This window comes from Callorhinchus milii, unplaced genomic scaffold, assembly GCF_018977255.1.
Source record: "Callorhinchus milii isolate IMCB2004 unplaced genomic scaffold, IMCB_Cmil_1.0 Scaffold1, whole genome shotgun sequence".
In the NCBI taxonomy this organism is placed as follows: Eukaryota; Metazoa; Chordata; class Chondrichthyes; order Chimaeriformes; family Callorhinchidae; genus Callorhinchus; species Callorhinchus milii.
Window position 1 is genome coordinate 38,582,020 of NW_024704742.1, and position 25,093 is coordinate 38,607,112.

General features: G+C 43.3%; 3 protein-coding genes across 3 annotated transcripts; 1 reads left to right on the forward strand and 2 right to left on the reverse strand.

Moving 5' to 3' along the window:
• Positions 1–504: 504 nt before the first annotated feature.
• Positions 505–9,062, forward strand: LOC121850202 (transmembrane protein 150C-like). The gene is made up of 8 exons (XM_042340729.1): positions 505–530; positions 1,907–2,017; positions 3,909–3,956; positions 4,710–4,745; positions 4,843–4,910; positions 5,891–6,024; positions 7,786–7,963; positions 8,685–9,062. Exons 2-8 carry the CDS (start codon positions 1,944–1,946, stop codon positions 8,879–8,881), a joined length of 735 nt encoding a protein of 244 aa, XP_042196663.1. The 5' UTR covers positions 505–530; positions 1,907–1,943; the 3' UTR covers positions 8,882–9,062.
• A 596-nt stretch (positions 9,063–9,658) lies between these two features.
• On the reverse strand, positions 9,659–11,145 carry LOC121850203 (NADH dehydrogenase [ubiquinone] iron-sulfur protein 2, mitochondrial-like). Its single transcript, XM_042340734.1, has one exon. The coding sequence runs from the start codon at positions 11,102–11,104 to the stop codon at positions 9,731–9,733; it is 1,374 nt and encodes a 457-aa protein (XP_042196668.1). The 5' UTR covers positions 11,105–11,145; the 3' UTR covers positions 9,659–9,730.
• Positions 11,146–13,557: 2,412 nt separating this feature from the next.
• Positions 13,558–24,423, reverse strand: enoph1 (enolase-phosphatase 1). Its single transcript, XM_042336962.1, has 6 exons — positions 24,260–24,423; positions 22,087–22,188; positions 20,888–21,093; positions 19,850–19,982; positions 17,282–17,405; positions 13,558–14,057 (listed from the first exon to the last, which is right to left on the reverse strand). The coding sequence occupies exons 1-6, from the start codon at positions 24,320–24,322 to the stop codon at positions 13,933–13,935; spliced, it is 753 nt and encodes a 250-aa protein (XP_042192896.1). The 5' UTR covers positions 24,323–24,423; the 3' UTR covers positions 13,558–13,932.
• Positions 24,424–25,093: the final 670 nt, after the last annotated feature.

Consider the following 25,093-nt stretch of genomic DNA (forward strand, 5'->3'; position numbering starts at 1 on the left):
TCATTTTCAATCCACCACTGTTTGTGGGACATTGCTGTGCGCAATCGGCTGCCGCGTTCGCCCACAAATGTACAGTCAATTCATTTTACAGTATATTCTTTGAAGCGCTTTGGGACGTCCTGTACCAAATGCAAGGATTATTATTATTATTATTATTATTATAACACGCAGCAGGTCAGGCAGCATCTATGGAGAAAGGAAAGGGAATGAACGTTTCGGGTGCACGACCCTTCGTGAAGACGCAATCGTGGACCCCAAACATTGACTGACTTTCCTTTCCTTTCTCCGCGGATGCTGCCTGACCTGCTGAGCCCTCCCAGTGATCTCGGGCTCTGCTCCGGATTTCCAGCGTTGAGCGCCTTTGCCGAAGTGGGAATGACCTGTCAGTTGCGCGGCACCGCCCACCCGACATCCGAGGCCGCTGATTGGTCCGAGCGTCTGTCAGTCAGGACGCGGCCCCAATGAGACAGGCGAGGAGGCGGCTGCGCGTCAGCATCACGTGGGGTCAGGGGCGGTGAGGAAGGCACAAGGTAACGGTCTGTCTCGACAGCCGCTTCGAACAGGAGACGGTGGTGATCGCACTCACACTCACACACTGGGGTCACACCAACATCGGGCGGTGACTCACGTATCGCCTTTCACACGGTAACGACAATAACTTGACGGTGGAGGGGGGGGTCGGCCGAGGCGACGGTCGAAGAGGAAGGCCTTCGGGTGCGACCTGAAGGTGGGGGAGGGGAGGGCCCAGGGGGAGGGGGAGAATGTTCTAGAGTTTCGGGGGGGGGGGGGGGGTGTGCAACAACAACAACATGACATTTATAGAGCGCCTTTCGCGTTGGGAGGACCTCCCAAAGCGCTGGACATTAAGGTGTCCGCGGCTCGAGCGTGGGGGGAGGAGGGGTGGGGGGGCTGGAGGGGTGGGGGGGAGGGGGGGGGGGGGGGGAGAGCGACCAAAGGCACGATCGAAGAGAAGGGTCGTGAGACCGGCCTTGAAGGAGGCGAGGGAGGGAGGGAGGGAGGGAGGGAGCGAGGCAAAGGGATTGTGGGATGGAGTTCCAGAGTGTGGGGGCAGAGAGGCTGAAAGCCCGGCCACCGATGGTTGGGCGGGAGACATGGAGCAGACCAGAGCCCACTGAAGGAGAGAGTGGGCAGGTTGGTAGAAAGTCAGCAAGTCAGAGAGTTTGGAGGGAGGAGAAGCCGTTTGCTGCGAGACAAAGGCAGAGAGAGTTCAGTTCAGCAGATACCAGTTCAGTGAGATATTGTAACCAGATTGATATGGGGCTGTGAGCAGCTGTTCCTACTACATGGAGCATCAGTAGCCACACCATCGAGCAACTTGCAGCCAGTGAGTGCTCCCTGCATGGTGATTGGGTTACGGGAGGGAGGCTTGAGAGGCTTCCAGCAACAGTGTCCCATAGTGCCTTCAAGAAATGCCCTCCCAATAATAAAATAATAATCATCTTTGCATTTAATATAGCACCATTCATGTTGGGTGGATTTCTCAAAGCGTTTCAAAAGATTTTACAAAAGTTTGGTATTTGTGCATTGGAGGGTTGTGCATCTGACCAGTCACTGGGCTCTTCTACAAAAAGGAAGCCTATCGATGAGCCGAGAGGGTTCGAAAGACATTCCCACCCATGGGGACAATGTGTCTGGGAGGAGCAGGTGTCCCTCCCTTTCTGTTAGTGCTCACTGCAGGTGGTATGAGTTATTTTGTTGCATTTGGTTCAATGGTCAGTGCTGCAAGACGCTACCCCATGTGAGGGGCCCAATATATAAATTAAGTTGTTGTTCTCGTCAATGGTTTGTTCACCAATTATGATTGGTGTCGATAGTTTCTTCTGTGACACCCTCATGCCCACTAAAAAATCTTTGTGCAAGTAACACCTTGTCGCTTTTGTTTCAGAAAGAAAGAAGTCAAAATTTGTAAACCACACACTAAAATGAAGAAAATAAGCTTTTGGATGTGCATTCCCATTGCATTCCTGATTGTTGTCATCATTGGAATAATTACACTGTAAGGTTACTTTCCTGCTCCTACTATCCTGTGTGAACTAGTCTGCAATTTGTTTTATTTAGTTACAATAAATTAGAGGTTGGACTATCCTTCTCCCTCTGCTGAGGATGTGAGTTATCTGTAGGTGGTTTGAAGCATTTTCTTTGATGCCAAACTAAATAGAATTAACGTTGTTCAAATGTTTAAAATCCAGCTGATAATTGAGAAGTTTACTTCTTGTTAAAACTCCAACCAATTTATTTAAATTTAAATATCTTTTGTTAGTTTATTTTTATTAATATTAAGAATATCAATGCATTGTACACCTGACAATACATGCTGTGAAGCTTTGTACCTGTGTGTGAGTGTGTGTGCCTCTCCGTCTCTCTCTCTCTACATCGACATTGAGGCTTTCTCCTCATGGTTCATTCAGCGAGTTTATCCAGAGTATAGATGAGCCACGTGGACTATGAAGATCCCAGGTTTGATCCCCAGTCTGTACTGAGTTATAACCTTTTTAGATTGGTATAGAAACCCCCATTATAATGAATTGACTGTTTCAGGTCCATAAGCCGTGAGGGGGGATAAAGCTAAATTGGCTGCCACAGTCACTTCCTGCAGGTTGCACATGTGCACTATGAGCAAATGTATCAGCCAGGCTCAGTTGGTAGCACTCTCGCCTCTGAGTCAGAACATTGTGGGTTCAAGCTTCACATTGGAACCCATATAGTCTATGCTGACCCTCCGATGCAGTGCTGGGGTTACGCCGCATTGTCAGACGTGACATCTTTCGGAAGAGATGTTAAACCAAGGTCCCGTCTGCCTGTTCAGGTGGATGTTAAAGATTCCATAGCACGATTCGAAAGGAGAAGGGAGTTTCTGACAGTGTCCGGGCCAACAATTCCCCCAAGTAACGACCATTTAACACTTCCCACAATCCAGTGTACTACAGCACTGCATTGGAGTATTAGTCCAGACTATGAAAAGTGCTGATGTGGGCTTGAACCCACAACAACACCAACTTGCATTTATTTTGGCCCTTCACGCAAGTAACATCTTGGAGTGTTTAAAATGAATCTTCTGATTGAGAAATGAGTGCTACCAGCTGAGCCAGGCTGCCTTGACATTTTGTAGTGTGTTTGGTGAACAGGTCCAACTCCAGCACATCTGGGGACCAGTCATTGTGTTAAAGTCACTAAAGTCAGTGCATGCATTTATTTGTGCCATATTAACATTGTTAGCAAGTCACAACACTGGAAGATGGGTCAGGTAATAATAATCCTTACATTTGATACAACAACAACAAGATTACATTTGTACAGCACCTTATCACATCGTCGAGATGTCTCAAAGTGCTTCACAGGATATACTGTAAAGTGGATTGACTGTATTTTGTGGGCAAAACGTGCAGCCAGTTTGCTGTGGAGTGAGTGACCAATTTTTACTGGGGAATTTGTTGGTCAGGACAGTGGGAGAGTTACCCCTTTCTTTTCGAATGTGCCATAGGATCTTTAACATCCACCTAATCAGGCAGATGGGACCTCGAATTAATGTCTCATCTGAAATGACGATACCTCCAACAATGTATCACCGCCCCCCAGAACTGGAATGTCAGCTTAGACTATGTGATCCCAAGTCCCGACATGGGATTTGAACCCACAATCTTCTGACTCAGAGACGAAAATGCTACTACTGCCCAAGGCTGACACACAGTCAATAGACAGGAGAGGTCTCCAGCAACAGTAGCATGGAGAACCAGCATCCCAATGGAATAATTCAGGTTTCACTACAAAAGGAAGGGAAGCCTAGAGAGGGCCTAGAGGGAAATAAGAGAAAGAAGATGGGAATAAAATACTCTGGATATGTTTTATTTTAGGATCATTTTAGACATGTCAAATTTTATTTTAAACAGATACGTATTAGCAAGACAACAGCAAAGGATCTGTTCACTTGTTAGCACGTGAGTTAAATTTTTTTGGCCACATATATCTTAACCTACATTACTTGGGCATAAATTTGTTTGGAAGGACTCGTGCCTGGAGGAGAATTTGGGGTATTGCTTTTGGCTGCTGGGCTCGGGATTAGGGAATCTCTGACAGGGATTTGTCTAACTGATCGGTATCCAGTAACCTTTTGCTGGAAATTATGTATGTGTGTGTGTGTGGCTGTTGGGTGATCGAGGGAGGGGTAATGTCTGGAATTGTTATGCTCTTAGGCTTAAGACCTTTGTATTAAAATTGGAGAAGACTATGCTGAGTTTGGGAAAATGGTCTTAAATTCAGTTTTAATTTGGAAACCCATTTTCCACAGTTCCTACTTGGTCCTGCAGAAAAATAACTCCTGAATTGAGACTGAATTGAAAATAGTTTTCCAAAATTCTGCATGATCTTTGGTTTGTAATGCAAGATTATGCAGAAGTTTGGAAAATTAATACATTCAGTCTGAATTCAGAAGCTGTTTTTCTGTTGTTCCTCCAAAGAGCTGAGTAAAATTAATTTTAAAAATCTTGCAAAATTCTGCCTGATCTTATATTTTGAGTTAAGGAGATGCACGGTTGAGGGGGAGAGATGGAAGAGCAATAAAATGCAACATATAATTATTGAAATCTATTTACCCTGTAAGTAGATTTGTTTCCATGTTGTACGACTGTATATAACTGTATGTTAATCAAAACCAATTGTGTTTTCTTGCTGGTTTTTCTTATTGAATGTAGGCAAGAAAATTGTACATTGAAAACTCCCTTTATAAGGTACAGTAGACTTCTATGCAATGTATTTTATTCAGTTTCAACTCTTATTAGTTAATTCAATGTAATATTTTGGAAAATCACTCTTTTTCTTTTGAAGTGTGACAGCTGAATATCCTCCTGGAAGCTATATTTTTGCGGAAATAATGTGCCTTGCAGCATTTTTAGGTAGGAAAAGATTCTTAATATTTGCTTATTTGCATTCAGAGCTGTGTGCGAATGGCATTTATGTTGCGTAGAATTACATAGATTGTTACATCACAGAAATGGGCATTCGGGCCAACTAATCCGTGCCAGTGGTTATATTTCAGGTGAGTCTCCATCTGTCCTAATACTCTCTCCCACCTCTTCTATGTTACCATCTGTGCTTGTTGAATGACGGAAATTGGTCAGTTTATTTTCTTACTTGTTTCCCTTTCTCTTGTAAAGACACTGTTGCATCATTAGAGTTCTGTTGGTATTGGCTCCTCTTCAGTATACCACGAAAGTGACTGTCATTAATGTTTAAACGTGAACAGTGATTGTGAGTGAGAGCTATCATGGCTGTGAGGGCAATGGAGCTGAGTCTGACTATGTCCTTTCCTATTGACCACAGATCTGTTCTTTTGAGCTTTAAAAAAAGGGAGAACAACACTAGCAATCTGAGTAGCAACGGAGTTGATTTTTCTTTACCCCTTTTCTTACCTTGGGGCACTGATGTCACTTTGCAGGATTGCTGACACAGTACTGACTGACATCAGCTGGGACCTGCCTGGTCTGAATTGGCTTTGAAATCTGTTTAACGAAAATGGATTCATTGAGCGAAGACATTAGTTTTTTATATTTAAAGAAGTAATAACTTCATTCTTTTTGAACTAGGTTCAGAAGTGAATCTTTAATTTTCCTATTATAAGTGCATTTTTATAGGACTGAGAAGAGTAACCACAAAGGTGCTTGTGGAAAGAGAACATTGACAACTATTTTGAGACCAGCCAGATAATAATTATAGTATTAAATAACCATCATTATTATAAGATAGATATCAGTGTTCTTTTCCAGTCCTGTTTGCCCTTTATTTCCATACGACTGGAAACTAACGTGAGTTAAGGTTGCTGAAGATATTGTTATTTGCTAAAAATTGATTTGTTCTACTTTTCCACCTCTTCCAGTGCTTGTAACCGCTGTATTACGGTTTACGATACTTCAGACCATGACAAAGAATCAATTCAAGATACTTAACACCATTACGCTGGCAATGCTGTGTCTCGTGTGTGTTGGAATGACGATATTGGGCAATGTCCAGGTGTAGCTTTTCTGTTTCATTTTCCCAGGCGTATTAAGCAAGTTCCTTGTTACTGGTTCTGGGTGCAAAGCAGCTTTTAATCCTGTCCTTCTGTCAATGTGATGTCAATGCATCGGCCAGTACTGCCTTGTGGACTTGGTGAGTTATTGATCTCAACCATGTGTCTGGCAGATCCCCAGTGGATATCTGGACCATCCCTGAGGTATCATTCAAACATAGAAATTCCTCAAGGTGGGGGTATGGAATCACTCGGGGTGGGGAGGTACACTCAGCTATCCTGATTTACAATACCCTATCAAATGCAAATTTACACCCAATTGAAATTGGCTCATGTTGTTGTTTATGGGATGTGACTGGTGCGGATTAGCTGTCGCAACAAGCCAGGAAATTGTATTGAAAGATTGGGCATATTAACCCATAGAATGGTGGAACAGGCTTGTTGGACTGAATAGTCTCCTCCTGTTCCCATCAAAGTCAGGTCTACATCATTCTCTTTTAGATGTGTGGTATTAATAGTCAATAAGCAGCAGAATACCATTTGATCGTAGTTTGAGACGATGGCTTGATTTGTCTGGTGTAAAATTATCCAGTAATAAAATAATAATCCTTGCATTTTATATTGTGCGTTAAGACATCTTTGAAATGTCTCAAAGCGCTTCACAGAATATAACTGTAAAGTGAATTCACTGTATATTTTGTGGGCGAAATGCGGCAGCCAATTGCACACTTCATTGTCCCACAAAACAGTCGTGGATTGAGTGACCAAATTATTATTTTTATTTATTTATTTTGAAGGGATCGTTACCCATGGAAAAGTAAACAGTGAACCTCCATACAACATCAGATTCATTATTTTGTTAGTCTATATCAACATCTCCATTATTGGATTACTATTATTGTAGTATGCGACTACCAGGATGGTAGAAGGCGATCTAGATAGACCTTGGTCTATTTCTTCTAGCATTTCCTGTGTTGCTATGTACTATACTTCTGGTCCATTTGCTTTTCCAGTTTACATTTATTTAAAAAAAATGCATAGGTTTCTAACTCTCCAGTGTCCAAGAAGATAAAGGCACCAACCACCTAGTTCAGTAATCAGTGAGTCACATTAACCAGAAGGTGGCAGGTTTATAGTAATTCAGTTACAACTAAGATCAGGAACCATTAATTCACACAAAGGGTTGTGAAGATGTGGAATGCTCTGCCCCAGAAAGCTATGGAGCCTGATTCAATAGGAATGTTTTAGAGAGAGGTATCCAGACACTTGGGGATTAAAGGTATAAAGGGGTAAGGAGAAAAGGTGGGGGATTGCGATTAAAAGATCTGACAATTGACTTGGGAGGAAGTGGGGGAAAAAGTTAGGGTATTAGCTCCTGATCACTATTGATGGATCATCTAAAACATAAATGTAAGGATTATACTCAACGTAAAAATTTATCTGCAGAAAAATTTGTTTGAATGTTGACTGCAGACATAAGTAGATTTGGCTTTTGTAGTGCATCACAGCCAAGCTCGATCATGTCTCCAGCCGTGTCCTTTCCCTTTCAGGTCAGGGAGCAATTATACCATCCGTAATGCCTCCCTGATCAGCTAACTCAGCACAGTCTCAGATGTGGATAGCAATATAAAGATTGTAAATGGTTATTTGATGGTTGAGGACCTTAAACGAAACAGGAATGTTAGTGAGCCTCTGAATTATGAGTGATTTGTACTTGCACAGAGCAGCAGTTTTGTGACACAAATGGTATTTTATCCTTCCAGTTGTCCGTCAACCGTTTGTTACATAATATCGGTACCTACACAGCCTTTGGAGTTGGATTAATAGCCTGTTGGACCAATTCTGTGCTGACATTCCACGCGAATATCCAAATGGAAGGGCGAATAATCGGGATCTTCCGTACTTTCCTTTCGTTCACAGCAACAATAGCCTTTATCCTGTGTATCCTTCATCCGTGTGTTAAGAAAAAAGGCAACAGCATAGAAATCAGGACTCAAATGCTCATTTTCTGACCCGCTGACCTTGGAAAGGTGAGTTTTATCAGTTCCTAACTCTTTACCTTCTTCATTTCCAGGACCTTAACCCTGAATTTGTTTCTCCCTCTGTTTTCATTTTAACCTTCATGCAATGTTGCCAGATTGAGTGGGTTCACACCCAATTTGGTGTGTTTTTGTTGTACTATGTGTGAGAAAACAGCTTTGGGTGGTGCCTAATTGTTAAAGTTTTAATTTGAACCCTTTGACGACGTTTTCTTAGTTCCAAAAGCACTAACCTAAATTGGTCACTCTGATACCCATAGTAGGTAAGCAACACGTAATATTAGGCTACTTTTGGGCTAGTATTTGGTTGACTTTGGGCTACAAAAGTATTTTAATTTCTGGCCAATCTGACTTTGTTGTGTACTGCATTATCAAATGCTGCTGTTCATGCAGACAACAAAGGCGAGAGTTTGGTTCAGCAGCTGGCACTTGCAACTCTGGGTCATGAATGAATTTCTGCTGTTCATTCTATGTGTCATGTGTAGCACACGGTGTTTTCAGCTTAAAGAAAGCAGTAGATGGATTTCATGTACTTAAGAAGAAAATTTATTAATTGCCAAAAGCAGTACAGTATCTGATAAGTATGGAAATATTTGCTGAATTTCCTTAACATATCTCCACAGATATGGTTTTCCAAGGGTTGGCTTCAGCAAAAGCCCAGTGGGCCTTGGTCATTCTCGTAAGTGTTTACATAGCATCACTTGCAATTGAATTGCGATTTTACAACTTTCAGATTCACTTCTGGGATATAAGAAATAGTTCAGGAAACACGAATAAAGCGGGTGCACGAGTCATTCCGGCTGCAAACCTTGTTAGTTAAACATGCAGTATTTGTCCTGTAAAGAGTACAGAATAGTGACAGGGAATACTGTCAGTTTTCACTTTGAATATTATTGTTGAGTTTTGTTTTTCAAAGAACAGTATATTCTGTATAACTAACTATTTAACTCCATTACTGATCTTCCTTGGTCAGACTGTTCTTTGATATCAAGCGGGTAAGGGTGCCCCTATCTGGAGAAGCAGTATTTGCACACTGCAGAGTCACTAGGTTTTGACTCTTACCAACCTGCATCGAATACATTCTGGAATAAGGCAAACAAGCTGAGTCCATTCGGGAGAATGGGTAGTCGATTTCAAACACAGAGAAATTTCATGTGTAGGTGACATACATATGTGAAACTCTGTCCAGTTTGGATACTCTTAATAATAATAATTATCCGTGAATTTGATACAGCACCTCAAACGTCTCAAAGCGCTTCACAGAATATCCTGTAAAGTTAATTGAATGTATATTTTGTTGGTGAAATGTGTTAGCCAATTGCATACAGCAGTATCCCACAAACATGATGATGGGTTTCTGCACTACTCCAGATAGATATTCCTTCCACTTTGAGTAATGTTATTGAAATAGGGCTTCTGAATTTGGTAGGATGTAAAAGTGAAAATAATAAATAATAATTTACATTTGATATAGCGCATTATCATGTCTTCGATACGTCTCAAAACGCTTCAAAGAATATACTGTAAAGTGAATTCATTGTATATTTTGTAGGCGAAACGCAGGAGCCAATTGCGCACAGCAGCGTCCCACAAACAGATGTGGATTGAGTGACCGCATTATTATTATTTTTATTAATATACTGTAATATTGAATTATTTCCAGCGTTGTTTACCGATCAACTTCACCAAACACAATATCTTGTGTTCCTATAATCGCAACCACATCAGCTAACATGTGTCCCTGAGACATTTTATCAAGTCCGGCTAAATGAGCAAAACCGGGCGCTTTAATCTTACATCTATAAGGGCGACTTGTTCCATCTGACACTAAATACACTCCAAACTCCCCCTTTGGCGCTTCAATCGCTGTGTAAGTGGCCCCAGGCGGAACTTGATATCCCTCCGTATATAACTTAAAATGATGGATTAATGCTTCCATTGACTCCTTCATCTCGCTTCTCTTGGGAGGAGAGATTTTAGCATCATCAACTTTGATCTCTCCCTCAGGCATCTTGTTCAGGGCCTGAAGTACAATCCTCAAACTCTGCCTCATCTCCTCCACCCGACACACATAGCGATCATAACAATCTCCATTACTTCCTATGGGGACGTCGAATTCCACCTGGTCATAGGCATCGTAGGGTTGAGATTTTCTTAAATCCCATTTTATCCCAGATCCTCTTAACATCACCCCACTGAATCCATAATTCAACGCTTCCTGAGCTGTTATGACTCCAATATCAACCGTACGATTTTTCCAAATTCTGTTGTCTGTGAACATCTCCTCGACCTCATCAATTCGGATCGAGAAATTGGTCATAAAGGTGTATATATCGTCCATTAATCCGAGGGGAAGGTCCTGATGGACGCCACCAGGTCGGACATAAGCTGCGTGCATTCTGGCTCCGGAAACCCGCTCGTAGAATTCCAACATCTTTTCCCTCTCCTCGAACATCCAGAAAAATGGGGTCATCGCCCCAATATCAAGAGCGTGTGTGGTTATGGCCATAATGTGGTTCAATATTCTGGTGATCTCTCCGAACAGGACTCTTATCCACTGAGCTCGAGGAGGTGGTCTGATGTTCAGCAGCTTCTCCACAGCGAGAGAATAGCACTGTTCATTGCACATCATAGACACGTAATCCAGTCTGTCAAAGTAGGGCAGGGCCTGCAGGTAGGTTTTAGCCTCGATCAGTTTCTCTGTCCCGCGGTGTAAGAGGCCGATGTGGGGGTCACACCGCTTGACCGACTCCCCACTCAACTCCATCACCAGCCTCAGGACACCATGAGCTGCCGGGTGTTGTGGCCCAAAGTTTACAGTCAGGGTAGAGACGGTTTTCTCTGCCGGAGGGTCTTTGTCGTTCCAGGGCGCAGGTTTCCACTTGATGTTGTTGTGATCGGGATACATGACGGCTCCGGAGTATTGCTGCATCCACTGCTCGTCCGGCTGCCACTGCTGAGCTCCTCGGCTGATGGCGGCCCCGAGGCCCTGAAGAGGCGGGAGGAGGAGGCGCTGAGCTCGACATAGCCCGGCTCTCAGCATCTCTTCTTTCTCTCCTCTCTCTCCTTCCCCTTCTCTCTCTCTCTCCTTCCCCTCTCTCTCTCCTTCCCCTCTCTCTCTCCTTCCCCTCTCTCTCTCCTTCCCCTTCTCTCTCTCCTTCTCCTTCTCTCTCTCCTTCCCCTTCTCTCTCTCCTTCTCCTTCCCTCTCTTTTTCTCTCTCCTTTCCCTTCTCTCTCTCTCTCTCTCTCACTGCTGCTCTCCTTCCCCCCCCCTCTCTCTCTCTCCTTCCCCCTCTCTCTCCCCGACACAACGTCACCACAAAATGGTGAGGCTGTGGTGAGAACAGAGCATTCTGGGAATCTTTCTGCCTGAAAATCCTCCAGAAAACGCAGCAATCCCCAACTTTACGCAAACAGCACAAAGTCGACCCCATTGGGGATCGCAGGTCACCTTTCCAGAGCCGGAGATCTTTATTTCTGTTTGGAAAGTTATTGTAAGTTGTCGCCGCTGTCATGGGGTGGAGCCTTTTGCAACACTTTGTGTTGGATGTCAGGAGGGCAATAACTTGCATTTATTGGTTTGTTTAGTGCCAATCATAGGGTAAGATGATGGTCTCATAAGTGCTCCATATAGATAGTGGAGGAAAGACTGTCCAGGGAGGGAAGAGGAATTTTTAAGTGTTGACCAAAAGCACAGTCAAAATGATGCCTTTCTTTGAATACAAATGTATGCTTTACATGTAGGAAAAATTCAAAACTATTTTTAAAGGCAATTATAATAATAATAATAATAATCCTTGCATTTGATATAGCGTTTTTCACGTCGGGAGGACGTCCCAAAACGTTTCACAGAACACACTGTAAAGTGAATTGACTGTATATTTGTGGGCGAACGCAGCAGCCAATTGCGCACAGCAATGTCCACAAACAGTCGTGGATTGAAAATGACCAATTTATTATTGTTTTTGGTTTTGAAGGGATTATTATTAGGCGTGTGGAGTAAGGAAACTTGCCCAAGGTTTCGCCCTGCCTGGAATTGAACTCAGGTCTCTCGCTTGCAAAGCGAGTATTTGGATCAGTATTTGAAGAAAAAATATAAAAGGCATGTGGGAAGTCCTGGGAAATAGATCTAGTGGAGAAGGTGGCACCAGCCTAGTTTTAATGAGTCTTTGATGGCCTCTGCTGCAATTTCTTTGATTCTAGTAGATTGGAAAGAAAATAATTGTGGGAAATGAAAAGGGCCTGGGAGTCCTGATTGACAATAAATTGAAGCTATCGCAGCAGTGCTCAGTGGCAGTGAGTAAAGGAGGCACCAAAGCTGATCCCAATTCTGTCCTCATCTGACATCTAAACAAGTGCATGTTTTACTCACAATGTAGTCAATTCACTTTACAGTATATTCTGTGAAGTGCTTTGAGATGTCTTGAAGATGTGATAAGGCACTATACCAATTGCAAGGATTATTATTCTACTTTCCAAAGGAGTCATTAGATAGTAATCAGAGGCCTTAAATGTTACGGAGGTGAGGGAAGGCAGAGCGGGTCATGGCTTGAATGTGGGGAAGGAGAGTTGAGGGTCGAACAAGACACCCAGGTTCCTGACTGGCTGGTGAGTTGTAGTGTGCAACCATGGAGGTTGATGCTGCCAGAGCCTGAGGTGCTGAGGCGCTGGCGTGAGCCAATCAGGAGGGCCTCAGTCTTGTTCACATTCAACTGTAGGAAATTTGCCCTCATCCAGGACTTGATGTCCGACAGACAGTCTGTCAGGACAGCAGTGGTCCTGGAGTTGAGGGTGGAGGCAGAAAGATAGAGTTGGGTGTCATCCGCATATATATGGAAGTTGACCTCATGTTTGCAGATGATGTAACCAAGGGGGAGCATACAGATATTAAAGAGGAGAGGGCCAAGGCAACAAAGTGGAGATGGTGAGAGAGATAGGATTTGATCCAGGCAAGGGCAGATCCGTGAAGGTTAAGTAAAGAGGACAGGCGGTGTATGAGGATGGAGTGGTCAATAGTGTCGAAGGTGACAGAGAGGTCGAGGAGGACAAGGAGGCAGAGGGAGCCCTGATCACAGATGTCCAGAATATCATTCTGACTTTGACCAGGGCTGCTTCCATGCTGTGGGCAGCGCGGAAGCTGGATTAGAGGGGTTCAAAGAGGGAATGGCGAGAAAGAAAGGAGCGGAGCTGGGAGCGACGACTCGTTCCAGGACCTTGGAGAGGAATGGGAGGTTAGAGATGGGTTGGTAGCTGGAGAGGAGGGATGGGTCCAGGGAAGGTTTTTTCAGGATGGGGGTGATGACGGGTGTTTTTAGGGGGGTAGGAATTGAACTGGTGGACAAGGAGAGGTTGATGGCGTTGGACTATTGCGAAGGAGACCAGGGATGTTGGTCTGGCCAATATTTTCCCCCGCCTCCAAAATTCATGTTAAGAGTAAATTATTCATTCTGTTTGTGTGAAGCTGCTGGCACAGATTGGCTTCTATAACACAACAGCTCCCTCCTATGCTTCAAAGCAATTTATTGTGCAAAGTTCTTGGACACGTGTCAAAATGAACAGTTGCGGCATCAAATGTGAGGATTTATTTTTTACTTTGAGCGTGGAGCAGAATCAGATGCCATGCTGAAGCGCTCAGTGCAAAACAACTTTCAGTCTGAAAGGTTTCCTGCGAGTCCCTCTTATTAGGAGGAATCCCCACTTCATGCAGGAATAGCAAACTGCACATTCTGATCTGTATGACTTTTAAGTGCTCTAAGACACTGTCCCGTGCGAAGCGGGCTATATAAATGCAGGTTGTTGTTTGGCTGCAGAAGAGGTTGTCCTATTTTAAGGAGCGGTTTAGCTTTCATTTCCTCTGCGACTCTAACCAGGTCAGAGCACTTCGCTGAAGGAAGTGACGCATTTGTAATATGACTTTTCTGCTTCTGTCAGCTCAGCATTTCCAGGTCTCACCACAATGGTCACGTGAAGCCCTGCCTGTTCTGCAGCTCTTGCCTCTGATGGGTGAAAAAAACAAGTCAAATTACCTGGTTATTCAGATTAAAGAGGAATTTTTTAAAAAAATAGTTAAGGCTAAACTTTTTTTCCTATTATTGCAAACAGGCACACATTGTTTATATTTCTGTTACTGGTTCCTGAAAGGTTGGGTTGTATAATGCCTAATTTGAATGCTGGTCTCTGAAAGAACAAGCAGATTGCCTGATTGCCATAAGAATGGAATATTGTTTGCAAAAAGAAATCTTTCCTTTAAAGAAAACATCCCTTTAAATATTCATTTCTTGCAAGCTTAAAACAATGTTTCAGTAATATTTTAGTAGCTCATACCCTCATACATGCATTCATAACATCCAGGGTGGATTACACAAACTCCCTCTGCCTGTCGGCCTCCCAACTCTTCCCTCCATAGGCTGCAGATCATCCAGAACTCTGCAGCCTGTATCTTCTCCCGCACCAGGCTCTGTGACCCTATCACCCCCATCCTCACCCGACTCCACTGGCTTCCATTACACAGAGGATACAGTTCAAGATCCTGGTCCTCACCTTCAAAGCCCTCCATGGCCTTGCACCCCCCCCACCTCTGCGACCTCCTTACCATCTACCAACCTGCCCGCTCCCTCTGTTCAGCAGGCTCCGGCCTGCTTCATGTCCTCGCCTGCTCCACCATTGGCAGGCGGACCTTTTGCCACTCTGCCCCCACCCTCTGGAACTCAATCCCGCAGTCTCTCCGCCTTGTCCCCTCCCTTGCTTCCTTCAAGACCCTCTTCGACCGTGCCTTCGGTTACCCTCCTTCCTCCCCCTGCCCTCCACCCTTCCCGATCATGACCCCCAGCTCGGGTACGAAACACTGACTGTTCAGTGCCTTGGGACGTACTCCCAACATGAAAGATGATATACAAATGTAATTTTGTTGTTGGTCCTAATTCAGGCTCTTGTAACCTGGTATCTAGCTGTAGCAAGTCAGGTAAGGAACTTAGACAAAAAATAAATAATGCTTTACAAAAGGGAAGTCATGTTTGACAAATCTCAAAGTTTTTTGAGGATATTTCCAGTAAACTAGATAAGGGTGAATCAGAGGATGTGGTCTATTTGGACTTCCAGAAGGCATTCGATAAGGTGCCGCATAAAAGGTTAGTCCAAAAGTTAAGGGCCCATGGAATTGGGGGGAACATATTAACGTGGATTGGGAAATGGTTAACGGGTAGGAAACAGAGTAGGGATAAACGGGTCCTTTTCAGATTGGCGGGATGTGACTAGTGGAGTGCCACAAGGATCAGTTTTTGGGCCTCAGCTATTTACATCTACATCAACGATCATGATGAGGACATCGAAGTTAATATATCTAAATTTGCGGATGACACAAAACTAGGAGGAAGTGTCAACGCAGAGGACGACATTAAAAAAATGCAGCGAGACATAGATAGGTTAGGTGATTGGGCAGGTAGGTGGCAGATGAAGTATAACGTAGGGAAGTGCAAAGTCATCCACCTAGATAGCAAAAACAGTAGAGCGGGTTATTTTTTTAGAAGGGGAGAGATTGGAATGTGTCAGCGTCCAGAGGGACTTGGGTGTCCTTGTACACCAATCACAGAAGGTCTGCAGGTGCAGCAGCAATTAGGAAGGCGAACGGTATGTTAGCATTCATTATGAAAGGATTAGAGTATAAGAGTAGGGAAGTCTTCTGCAACTGTATAGGACCCTGGTGAGACCACACCTGGAATACTGTGTGCAGTTTTGGTCTCCTTATTTAAGGAAGGATGTACTTGCCTTGGAGGGGGTGCAGCGTAGATTTACCAGGTTATTACCAGAGATGAAGGGGTTGAGTTACGAGGATAGGCTGACCAATTTGGGCCTATATTCTCTAGAATATAGAAGAATTAAGAGGGAAACTTATAGAAACCTATAAGATCATCAAAGGGCATGATAGAGTAGATAGTGGGAGATTGTTTCCCCTGGTTGGAGAAACTAAAACCAGGGGTCACAACCTTAAAATCAGAGGCCAGCCCTGTCGCACTGAGTTGAGGAAGAACTTCTTCACTCAAAGGGTAGTGAATGTATGGAACTCACTACCCCAAAGGGCTGTTGACACTCAGTCCTTGAACATATTCAAGACTGAGATAGATAGATTTCTTATTGCAAAAGGGATTAAGGGATATGGGGATAAGGCAGGGTCAGGTTATTAGCTGGAGTTAGATTAGAAGATCAGCCATGATTGAATAGCGGGGCAGGCTCGAAGGTCCGAATGGCCTACTCCTGCTTCTACATGTTATGTTAAATGTAATTGTAATAAATTCTAATCATATATATACGTATTTCTACCTAGCTCCCTCCTTACTGCCGGAACATGTATGGGCGCACAATAGGTGAGAACAGGATCGGGTTTTGCTGTTATGCCCCTGCAGTTGATCACCCCACCATCACTTGTGTCTAGACTCACAAAAAGTGTGATGGGCATCCACTGATCTGCACCCAAGCGGGAGGCAGCATCCTCAGTTGAAAGAGGAAATGACTGAAGAAGTAAATACAACTAAAATAAGATACATCCCATTGCTCTACACTGAGCTCACAGTATCAGCTGATAAAGAAGCCTTTGAGTGAACCTTTCTCGATTGTCCCGTAGCAAATATATTCCTATATTTATTCCTATACAGCTTAAAATATTTGTGCGTAAAATATTGAAAGTGCTGGATTCTCCACCAGTGTTTTGTACTGTATTGTGTAACTGACACAGTGACTGATCTCATGGCCAATCTCAGCACTCATCTGCTCACTCAGAGAATCCAATCTTTCATAACTGAGTTAAAACAAATAAAATTATTCACTTCTAAAAACTCTTCCTGTGATTTGAACTCATATCACCTTCCACCACTTACAAAATGACAGCACTCTGATCACAGACTGCAATGTTCCCATCGATTATGACTACCATAATCATTCTATATGTTATTAGAAGCACTGTGTAGTGAGATCCCAAGCCATTAATCTTGCCCTGGGGTTTCAGGAGTTCTGAACTATTCAATCTTTGTTCTTTCTCTTTAAATCAGGTAAGTGTCTTGCTGAAATTGTTGCCTTGCATTTGATCCCAGACTCAATTATTTGATGCAGAAATAGCTGAGGAGTCATCAATGGAGCCAAGACCATTTTGCTGTAATGTCCCAAAGGGCACTTGGTAAATAGTGTTTGAGAGAATCGTCAAAAAAAATGTTTCAAAAAATATTGATACCTTTGGTCACATCAGTTAGAAAAAGAATGGTGTCCGTGGAGCAGCCAATGCTTTGTGCAATTTGCTTGTAACTTTCCATTTCTACTTTGGATCCAATCTTGGTGTCAAAATGGCCGTTGAAGAGCTGAGAGGAGGGGAAAACAAAGTCACATTATATAGGCAGGATCACAATTTCTCACATGACGACTTCCCGATCGCTATTGTGCTATTATGAGCACTGTGAGGTTAGATACTGACTCGCTCATTCAAGCTGCTCTTGCTCACCTCCAAGTGGCCACCCGCAGAGCAGTGCTGAAAGTGGCCAGGTAACCGCTCTCCATACTCACTGCAGCTGGAGCCAGCAATGTGATGCAAGACCACAGGAGAGGAAATGAGGCAAAAGTCATGCCAGATGTGTACTTTGTGTATTTCAAGTCAGGTCTGGTATTTCTAGTCATTAATGCAATTAAACCCCAGATCAATATCTCCCTCTTGAACGTAACTCCCAAGTGGTTTTAAATAGTTGTAAACCTAGATATTCAGAGTTCTGCAGCTCAGTGGTTAGAGCACTCGGCTTGCCAGCGAGACACTTGGGTTCAATTCCAGGCAGGGCGAAACCTTGGGCAAGTTTCCTTACTTCATACGTCAAATAATAATCCCTCCAAAATAAAACAATAATAAATTGGTCATTTTCAATCCATGACTGTTTGTGGGACACAGCTGTGCGCAATTGGCTGCCACAAATATACAGTCAATTCACTTTACATCATATTCTGTGAATATCTAGAAGACGTGAAAAGCTCTATATCAAATACAAGGATTATTATTATTATACCTGTGTACTCCAGGAGCATGTATAGAGGCCAAGCTCAAACTGCTTATCCCTCTAACAAGACAAACCTTAAGAGGTTAATGCTTGGGACAGTACCATGCACTGCTGAGACCAATCCTCTCCTCACACTTGGCACACTTTTCATCAAAAGGCAATGGATGTCTGATTTTGTACTCCCCTCTTTCTTAGCCCCAAAACACAGAGGTTAATTGTAGCCTTGGTTCGTCAGCTAAATGAAAAAAATCAGACATCCTAGATGTCACCTTGGCTCAGGAGGTGACCCCTCTTGCCTCTGTGTCAAAAGATTGTGTTCTCAAGCTCAATGTCAACCAAAACTGTGAGCTCAGGTTCTGATACTCCAGTGCAGCACTGAGGGATCTTTGCAATTTTCAGTTGCCTGCCTGTTCTCAGGTGGATGTTAAAGACCTCACACCCAACACCTTATCCATGCTTTTGTCACCTCCCGCCTCAATTTTTCCAATGGCCTCCTTTGCCACTTTGCCCAACTCCATAATTTATAAAATCCAATTAGTTCAACATTCCACCACCTGTATCCTCACCCATACCAAACCCACACACCCATCATCCCAGTCCTTGCGAGACTCCACTGGCTCCCTATTGCAGAACAGATTGATTTCAAGATCCTCACGTACAAATCACGTCATGCCCTGACAATTCCCTAGGTTTACCAGTTGCTTACACCCCACTCCTCTACCTTCACTCAGCTGGCTCCAGCCTCCTGCACGTCCCTTGTCCCTTCTGCTGTGCTTTCAGTCATTATGCCCCGAAACTCTGGCTCAATCCCTCCACCTTGCCCCCTTTTTGCTGGTCTTCAGATCACACCTGAAGACTTCTCTCTTTGACTGTGCCTACGGTCACCTGCCCTCTCTCCCCGGCTCAGTGTCAAGCTCTGCCACTGTTAAGCGCTCTGAGATGCTACCCTGCATGAAGGGCATAATATAAACACAAGTTGTTGTAAAGATCCCACGATTTGTTGCTGCGTTTCGCCCTCAAAGTATACAGTCAATTCACTTTACAGTGTATTCTGTTACGCTCTTTGAGACATCTTGTAGACATGATAAGGCGCTATAAAAAATACAATGATTATTATTATATTTAAAAAGAAAACTTTTTGCTGGTATTCTGGCTATCAATATTCCAGATTAATTGTCTGTTTGCACAAAATGGTTGCTACATATGCCTACAGAAGAAAGTCACTACACTGTACAGTAATTAATATAAAGAGATAGTTCAACGTAAAAGGAAATATAAAAATGAAACTTTTTGGTCTTTCCTGCTCTTCATGGCTCAGTTCCAACCAAATGCATTGATCCAACTTGACCACTAGGGGGTGATGGATACATGTTATTCACAGAATGTATTGTGCTATTGGCAACAACAACAAATTGCATTTGTAAAGCGCCTTTCACATTGGGAGGGCATCCCAAATCGCTGGACAGTCAGGGATGTGCAGCCGAGCTGAGGTTTGGGATCAGGAGGGGTGGAGGGCAGGGAGAGCGGGGGTAGTAGGAGGGTGACCAAAGGTGTGGTCGAAGAGGAAGGTCTTGAGAATGATCTTCAAGGAGGCAAGGTAGAGAGTGAGGCAAAAAGATTGTGGGACTGAGTTCCGTAGTGTGGGGGCTGAAAGACTGAAGGCCCGACCACCAATGGTGGGGTTGGAAGGACGGGGGATGTGGAACAGGCCAGAGTCCGTGGGGTTGACCACCAGTGCTATCACCAGGCCACCTGTCTCCTACCTCCAACAGGTCTCCCTCGCTGGAGTGTCCAAAGAGCAGTCTCTGAGCCTCCACACTGCCAGAGGAGTAGATGTACACCTTCTTTCCCGCCTTCCTCCATTCCTTAATAGCTGGAACAACATCTTCATACACCCTGACTCACATTTAAAAAGAAGTAGAAATATAACTGGTTTCAGAAAAGAAACTAGACAATTTACAACAAATTTAAAAAGATTTAGTCATTAGATTTAGAGATGAATCATTCAAACTGACCCACATGCTGTAAGGCTATACTTGCTGGAAATTTATAAGAATGTTAACGGGGGTGAGGGGCTTTAGTTATGAGGAGAGATTGGAAAAGTTCAGCCTATTTTCATTAGAGCAGAGAAGTTTGAAAGAGGTGCACAAAATGATGAGGGGGTTTGAAAGAATAAACAGGGAGAGGCTACTTCCACTGGCAGGGAAATCAGTAAATAGGGTCTGTATTTTTAACAAGAATTTTCATTTGTATAGCCTATCCCACATGAAAGGCACCATATAAATGCAAGTTGTTGTTGACACAGAAACTTAGTGGAGGGAAAGCAAATTCATAAAGGAGGTGAGAAATTAGAGAGAGGGTGAGCAAAATAAAGTTTGGAAGGAAGAGTAATGGATATGACATAAAGACTTTTTGAAAGAATCTTTAAAGGTTTACACATGCTATTTTTTTTTAAAAAAGTGTTTTGTCAGTGAAACAATTATTTTTTTGCCTCTGTGTTTAACCTGTGTGTTAGGTGCAGATTGGCAAGAGCCAAGGCTTGGGGAACCCATTGGGATACAACTGGAGTTTAACCAGCTAAAACCACATAGCTGTGTTTTTAATCTGCTGTGCGCAATTGGCTGCCACGTTTTGCCCACAAAATATACAGTCATTTCACTTTACAGTGTATCTTGTGAAGGGTTTTGAGACATCTTGAAGATGTGATAAGGCGCTATATCAAATGCAAGGATTATTATTTATTATTATAGCTTCCTACACAGCTGTCAGACACACTTCTATTTTTTTTTAAAAATACTCACTCTCCTTTCACTTCTCCGCTCGCATAGGCTGCCCTCCACATGTGACCCTGTAACTGTTTCAGAGCAGTCGTCTTCCTGTCCTGGGACATCTGCCTCAAGACATTGTCGACCACTTCCTCAATCGCCTGCTCTTTGCTCGCATTCTCTCCCAAGAGCGAGTCTGGAGGTGGGGCTGCTACCTGCAGTAATCGCTGGTCATCTGCAGCCTTTAATGAACAGAACAACAACTTGAATTTACATAGCGCCCTTTACGCAGATTAGGGTCTTGTACCACTACAACACGGAACCATGCCCGATTGCAAAAGCTTTCAAAGCATGTTAATTGTCACTAGGGCCAGGGACCAGAAGGTAGCCACTTCCCATTTGCTACTTTTCCAGCAAAAGTAAAAATGAGTCGAATCCAAGTGTTGGATGCCAAGCCTAATGTAAATAGGGATGCATTCATTACATTTAATGCAGATTCTGTTCAGCTCACAAAATCCACATTTTGCTCAATGCAACAAGAGCGTAGTGGTTAGCAAGCTGGCCTCGCAAGCGAGAGCACCTGGTTTCGATTTCCAGGCAGGGTGAAATGTTAGGCAAGTTTCCTTGCTCTACACGCTTCAGTTTACCTAGCAGTAAGTATGAACCCAGTTGTTAGTTGATTGGTGGATAGCTTTTTGAAGTAATAATCCCTCCCCCACCCCAAACAAAAACCATAACTATTTGTGGGACACTGCTACCATGCACAATTGGCTGCCGCGTTTTGCCCACAAAATATATACTTTACAGTATATTCTGTGAAGCGCTTTGAGATGTCTCAACTACGTAATAAGGCACTATATCAAATGCAAGGATTATTAATAATAATACAATAATAATCCTTGCATTTGATATAGCGCTTTTCACGTCAGGAGGACGTCCCAAAGCGCTTCACAGAACACACTGTAAAGTGAATTGACTGTATATTTGTGGGCGAACGCGGCAGCCAATTGCGCACAGCAATGTCCCACAAACAGTCGTAGATTGAAAATGACCAATTTAATTATTGTTTTTGGTTTTTTGGAGGGATTATTATTAGGTGTGTGGAGTAAGGAAACTTGCCCAAGGTTTCGCCCTCTGCCTGGAATTGAACTCAGGTCTCTCACTTGCAAAGCGAGTGCTCTAACCACTGAGCTACAGGACTCCACAATAATATTATTATTATGAGTTGGATTTACCTGTTTTTTCAAAAGCTGAATGTCCTCCTGACACTCCTTTTCTTCATAGTGCTCCTGGAGATATCCCTTCACGTGTTTTTTGATATAAGGAAACAAAACATCCTGATAAAAAAAGAAATTGCAAAGACCTTACGATTAAAGAGAAATACACTATGTATACTGTATACATGCACAGTTTTCCACAAAATGTTTTCACATTGCAATAATAATCCTTGCATTTACGTCATTGAGACGTCTCAAAGCACTTCACAATATACTGTCAAGTGGAATGAATGTATTTTGTTGGTGAAAGAGGCAACTAATTTTTGCACACAGCAATGTCCCACAAATAGCCATGGAGTGAGTGACCAATCTTACTTGGGTGATTGTTGGCCAGGACTCGGGAGAAACTCCCTTCTCTTTTTGAATAATGCAATGGGATCTTTAATGTCCACCTGACCAGGCAGACGGGACTTCAGGTTAACGTACAGAGTAGACAATAACAAGATGTATTTATATGCATGTGTCAGCCTGGCTCAGTTGGTGGCACTCTCACCTGATCAGAAGGTTATGGGTTCAAGACCTATACCGGGACTTGAAATTCTAAACCGACACTCCATTGCAATGCTGGGGTTGTTGCAACGTTGGAGATGCATTCTTCAAATGAGACATTAAACTAAGCCCTGTCCACCTGTTCAGGTGAATATTCAAGATCCCACGTCACTATTCAAAAAGAAAAGGGAATTTCTCTTGGTGTCCTGACCAACAATCCAAGTAAATTTGGTCACTCACTCCAGACTGTTTATGGGATATTGTTGTGTGCGAAGTGGCAGCCACATTTGCCCACAAAACAGACTTTGCAGTATATCTTGCGAAGCAATCCTAACATGAAAGACGCTGTAATATTAATAGTAACCCTTGCATTTGATATAATAATCCTTGGATTTGATATAGCGCCTTTTCACGTCTTCGAGACGTCTCAAAGGATTTCACAGAATATACTGTAAAGTGAATTGACTATTTTGTGGACGAAACACAGCAGCCAATTGCACACAGCAGTGTCCCACAAACAGTTATGTATTGAAGTGACCAATTTTTCTCTTTTTTAAAGGAATTATTACCCCCGGAAAAGTAATCCACCAATCGACTAAAAAACGGGTTCCTACTTACTGCTATGTATACAGGGCTCCATAGCAATTTATCACGTCAGAAGGACGTCTCAAAGCGCTTCACACGATTTAGTGTGAAATGGAGTGACTGTGTATTTGTAGGTAAACGCGGCAGCACATTGAGCACAACAATGTCCCACAAACAGCCATGAAATGAGTGACCAATTGTATTTCGGTGGGGTGGGGGGTTATTGTTGGACAAGACAACGGAAGAAACTCCTTTCTCTTTTCGAATAGTGCCATGGGACTTTTAGCACCCAACAACATCAACAAGTGCAAGGATTATTTTTATACATTATAATCACATCTTCGAGACGTCTCAAAGCACTTCACAGAATATACTGGAAAGTGAATTGACTGTATTTTGTGGGAGAAATGCGACAGCTAATTGCGCACAGCAGTGCCCCACAATTGTGGATTGAGTGACCAAATTATTAATTTTTTTGAAGGAATTATTACCCCAGGAAAAGTGATCCGCCAAACAACTAACAACCAGGTTCATACTTAATTTCTAGGTAAACAGAGGCGCGTAGAGAAACGTTTCGCCCTGCCCAGGAATCAAACCCAGGTCCTCTCGCTTGTGAGGCGAGTGCTCAAACCACTAAGCTGCAGGACACTATTATTGCTGTAATATAGCACCATTCATGTAAAATAATTCCTCAAAGCGCTAACAGTGGTACAGGCAATTAATAAAGTTTTATTAAGGAAGTTTTGAAAGCAGAGAGTAAAAATACTAAAAGTACTTGCATTTAAATAAACGGTAGGTTACGGTTAAGATTCCTTTGAGGGAGACTGGAAATGGCTATTGCGATGGTGTGTGTGTGTATATATATATTATATATATATCACCCATGCATCAGTGCCAGTGCTGCAAGCACTTCCTCCACAGTAGAGCAGCAGCAGCACATGATGGGAAGTAGTTCCAGCTCAGAAGCTGCAAAACTGATTGCTGAGCCTGACTTACAATCCACTCATTCCTGATTAAAATATTGCAAACCCACTTGTTGCCCCTTCTGCCTCTTTACCTGTACAAAAGAGATGGGCGTGGTGGTGCCTTCAATGTCCAGTAAAAGCACAGTTACCGGCATGGCACTGAATGCAGAGCCCTGCAATGCACACTGAGACACAAAGACATGGGTCGCTCCGCTCCACAGGCTGCAAACAGGACACCCAACCTTAAAGGGACAGACTTATACTGTTTGGCCGACAGAAACTACAAGGAGGTGGAGATTACAGAAATCATCTGAAATGTTCTTGCTCGCTTACGTCCCAGTGCTTTGAGGGGGGCGTTTAGAAAGGGGCAAAAAAATAAGTCAATTAATTTATCAGAAAACATATTTTTTATATATATATATTGTTCTTTTCAATTGTTGGTTTAAAAGCCCCATAAATTGGCAGTGATTGTTGTAAAATTTAAGTGCTGTAATACATTCAAAAATGATTTCCATACTATGTCAACAATTTGCAATGTTGACCTCTAAATAAATGTATAACTGCTGTGTTTTTCAATATATAAATATGGTTACAAATGTATATTGCTTTTAATGGGGGGGCGTCGGTCAGGTGTCTTGACGCATGCGAAAACCCATCACCGTGCTTAATAGCGCTCTGAGACGCCGTCCGGCGTGGAGGGCGCTATATAAATCCAAGTTGTTATTGTTAATAATAATAGGACCCAAACCAAGCTGAGATATTCATGCATCCCACCTACACGTGTAAGGTCCGGAGACGGATTGCTGGAACAGAACGTGCACCCTCTCTCCCCGGAGGGGACGCATCCTGCTTACCTAATTCCGGAAAGGATTAGGCGCAGGCTGGCCGGAGCCAAGGCTTGGGGACCCCAGAGCGTGCATTGGGGT

Excerpts from the sequence above, each read along its gene's own strand:
- LOC121850202 (XM_042340729.1), top strand. The coding sequence starts at position 1,944 with ATGAAGAAAATAAGCTTTTGGATGTGCATTCCCATTGCATTCCTGATT. Across the intron at positions 4,746-4,842 it reads TTGAAAACTCCCTTTATAAG|TGTGACAGCTGAATATCCTC; the intron begins GTACAGTAGACT and ends TTTCTTTTGAAG. Across the intron at positions 6,025-7,785 it reads CGATATTGGGCAATGTCCAG|TTGTCCGTCAACCGTTTGTT; the intron begins GTGTAGCTTTTC and ends TTATCCTTCCAG.
- LOC121850203 (XM_042340734.1), bottom strand. The coding sequence starts at position 11,104 with ATGCTGAGAGCCGGGCTATGTCGAGCTCAGCGCCTCCTCCTCCCGCCT.
- enoph1 (XM_042336962.1), bottom strand. The coding sequence starts at position 24,322 with ATGCCGGTAACTGTGCTTTTACTGGACATTGAAGGCACCACCACGCCC. Across the intron at positions 21,094-22,086 it reads TTCAGCTTTTGAAAAAACAG|GCTGCAGATGACCAGCGATT; the intron begins GTAAATCCAACT and ends TGTTCATTAAAG. Across the intron at positions 19,983-20,887 it reads AGCGGAGAAGTGAAAGGAGA|GGTGTATGAAGATGTTGTTC; the intron begins GTGAGTATTTTT and ends AATGTGAGTCAG.